This window comes from Macrobrachium nipponense, chromosome 46 (assembly GCF_015104395.2).
Source record: "Macrobrachium nipponense isolate FS-2020 chromosome 46, ASM1510439v2, whole genome shotgun sequence".
Classification (NCBI taxonomy): Eukaryota; Metazoa; Arthropoda; class Malacostraca; order Decapoda; family Palaemonidae; genus Macrobrachium; species Macrobrachium nipponense.
Window position 1 is genome coordinate 31360995 of NC_061106.1, and position 2500 is coordinate 31363494.

Genomic DNA, 2500 nt, shown 5'->3' on the forward strand with positions numbered 1-2500 from the left:
TGTAAAAAGAATGAGAGGGGTTGCAGTTAGTGGGCCGAAGGGACGTTGCAATGAACCTTAAGTAATGCCTAAAGTGCAACGCGTGAGGTGCACTGATGGCACTGCCACCCTGCGGGGTAGACCATAAAAGTTTAATCATCTTTTTGCTGTGGTCGCTAAATGTTGTGTGTTAGTTTTGGCTTTTTATGAGGATTAATCTTATTTTATACCGTGTAATATGTCATAAATGATTTGTGTTTATGATTTCCCACCACATATATTGTTGGGAATTTCCTTGTATGTACAGTACTATTAACACTTGTAGTAGTTAATACCACTGGAAGCAAGCAACTGCTGTTGAGGCTTCATTATACAATTATTATAATTGGTGAAACAGATGGACTACGATATAAGAGGAAAAATATATATTTAAACTTATAACGTTGTGGATTAGTCTCACCATTTTTTTATCACATATGTCATGAAACAACAAAGAGGTTTCATCACCTATTTGTCATGAAATAACAAAGAGGTTTTGTCACATATAAGTCATGAAATATCAAAGAAGTTTCATCACATATAAGACATGAAATAAAAAAGAGGTTTCGTCGCATATAAGTCATGAAATAACAAAGAGGTTTCGTTATATATATCATGAAATAATAAACAGGGTTGCAACACATATGTCATGAAATGACAAAGGTTTCATCACATATAATTCATGAAATAACCGACACTGTTGACTTGTATTTTTGGAAATCGAGCGAAGTGTTGATAAATCAAGAAAAAATTGATTGTCGCAAAACAAAAGCGTGTTCGTTTCAGTAAAGGTTTTGTTGGTGTTAATGACCATTTTTGGGCAGAATTTTGTTAATATTTTTACGGTGTTTCTTTTATGGCAAAATGATTTACAATTTCAAAATGGAAACTAATTAGTTTGAACATTCAAGTTTTACATTTTCATCTTTTTATCTAAATAACAAACTCTCGCATGGAGGTCAAACTCATATTTTTTGTTTTTTATCTCTTGGCAGGTTTTTGATGAGCTTCTGGCCAACTAGAGGGGGCTGGGGGCCCCTGAGGCCCTGTGGCGTCCCTGAAATAATGTCCCTTTGGCTGGAGTGAAGCGAACGCGGAGGGGAGACTGCTCGGGGAGGGCTTTCAGAGTAAGGGCGGCTTGGGCCTGCCCTTGCGACGCGGCCCGCCTTTTGGAAGTCCTCAGGATGTCCTCCGACGGACGTTGACGCCAGCGGAGGAGAGTTATCGGCGGTCACCGAGAAAAAAGCAAAAGCTACCGACATCGACAACGGATATGTCACGCTGACGTCACTCACTCACTCACTTACTCATTGTCTTCGGGCGCTCTCCTCTGCAAACTTAGGTAGCGACACGCCATCCACGTACCCACACGCGCATTCTCTCTCTCTTTCTCCCTCTATCTATCTCTATCTCTCTGTCCCTGTCTCTCCTCATTCACACCACCTTTTCTGACACACGTACGTTCTTCTTACCTGTTCCTTGTTCTGTTAAGTTCCATATTTCATCTGAGCCCCTTGTCACCAACTTTATTCCGACCAATCAGAACGCAAGAGCATAATCAGTCAACGTTTTCATTGGCCGAATGTGAAAAGAGAAACGTATTTTACCCACCTACAACAAACTTGTTTACAATCCTGAAAAATAAAAAAAAAAAGTCCAGGAAAGATGTATCGAATATGATGTGGTGCCGTCTCGACTGAAGCCTGTGTCAGTTATTATGAAAAGTTTCAAAGTTCGCGTGAGGCGTGAGGAGAGAATGCTTTAACAGCGGAGGATCTGAAGCAAAGAAAAAATAGTGGAAGTAACTGACGAGGGGAGACAGAATATTTGATTCGAAAATAAAAGTGAAGTAGTGAAGGTTATCGAGAAACGTTGACCTTGACCTTCGAGCGTCAAGGTGTGCCCCATTCGAAAGGTTCGTCTCCTCTTCCACGATGCCCAACATGAACCTCAAGAAACTCTGGAGGAAAAAGAGCGTCACCATCACTGAATACGACCCCACCTACAAGGTCGTGTACCTGGGGAATGTCCTCACAGGATGGGCCAAAGGTGAGTGTACCTGCTCTAGCATGATTTTGTCCTATATTTTAACTTTTTCCTCCGGTTGCTCTTTCTGCTTTTTGGCAGAACAGAGACGTTGATATCCAGGTTGTGATTGTGGCACTCGTTAAGAATTTCCCATTCTGGCCCTACGTACAAGGTCGCGCATCCTGTGACGATGGCTCAGGGCTAAGTCACTGCTCTATCATTATTTCGTCCTATAATCTAACCCCCTCCTCCTCCTCTTCCATCCTTCTTCTGCTTTTTGGCGATAAAGGAGACGTTGATATCCAGGTTGTGACTCGCTAAGAATTTCCCATTCTGGTGGTCAAGTAGGAACAGTATGCTTGTCTGCTGTTTGTCGCAGCCGATTGTTGTCTCGGTAGTCAGGAAGTAATTTGCTTTAAGATACCTTCGCTCAGTATATTTTGACGTCTCATGG

The 2500-nt window shown here is 41.8% G+C and overlaps 1 protein-coding gene across 3 annotated transcripts in view; it reads left to right on the forward strand.

Moving 5' to 3' along the window:
* The window catches only part of LOC135214866 (protein FAM43A-like), a 302949-nt gene that overhangs the window by 278127 nt on the left and 22322 nt on the right, over positions 1 to 2500 (forward strand). For all 3 annotated transcript variants that reach the window (XM_064249287.1, XM_064249286.1, XM_064249288.1), the window contains one exon: positions 1014 to 2067. In XM_064249287.1, coding sequence (XP_064105357.1) covers positions 1953 to 2067 — 115 coding nt within the window. In that variant the 5' untranslated portion in view covers positions 1014 to 1952. The remainder of the gene's footprint in view (positions 1 to 1013; positions 2068 to 2500) is intronic.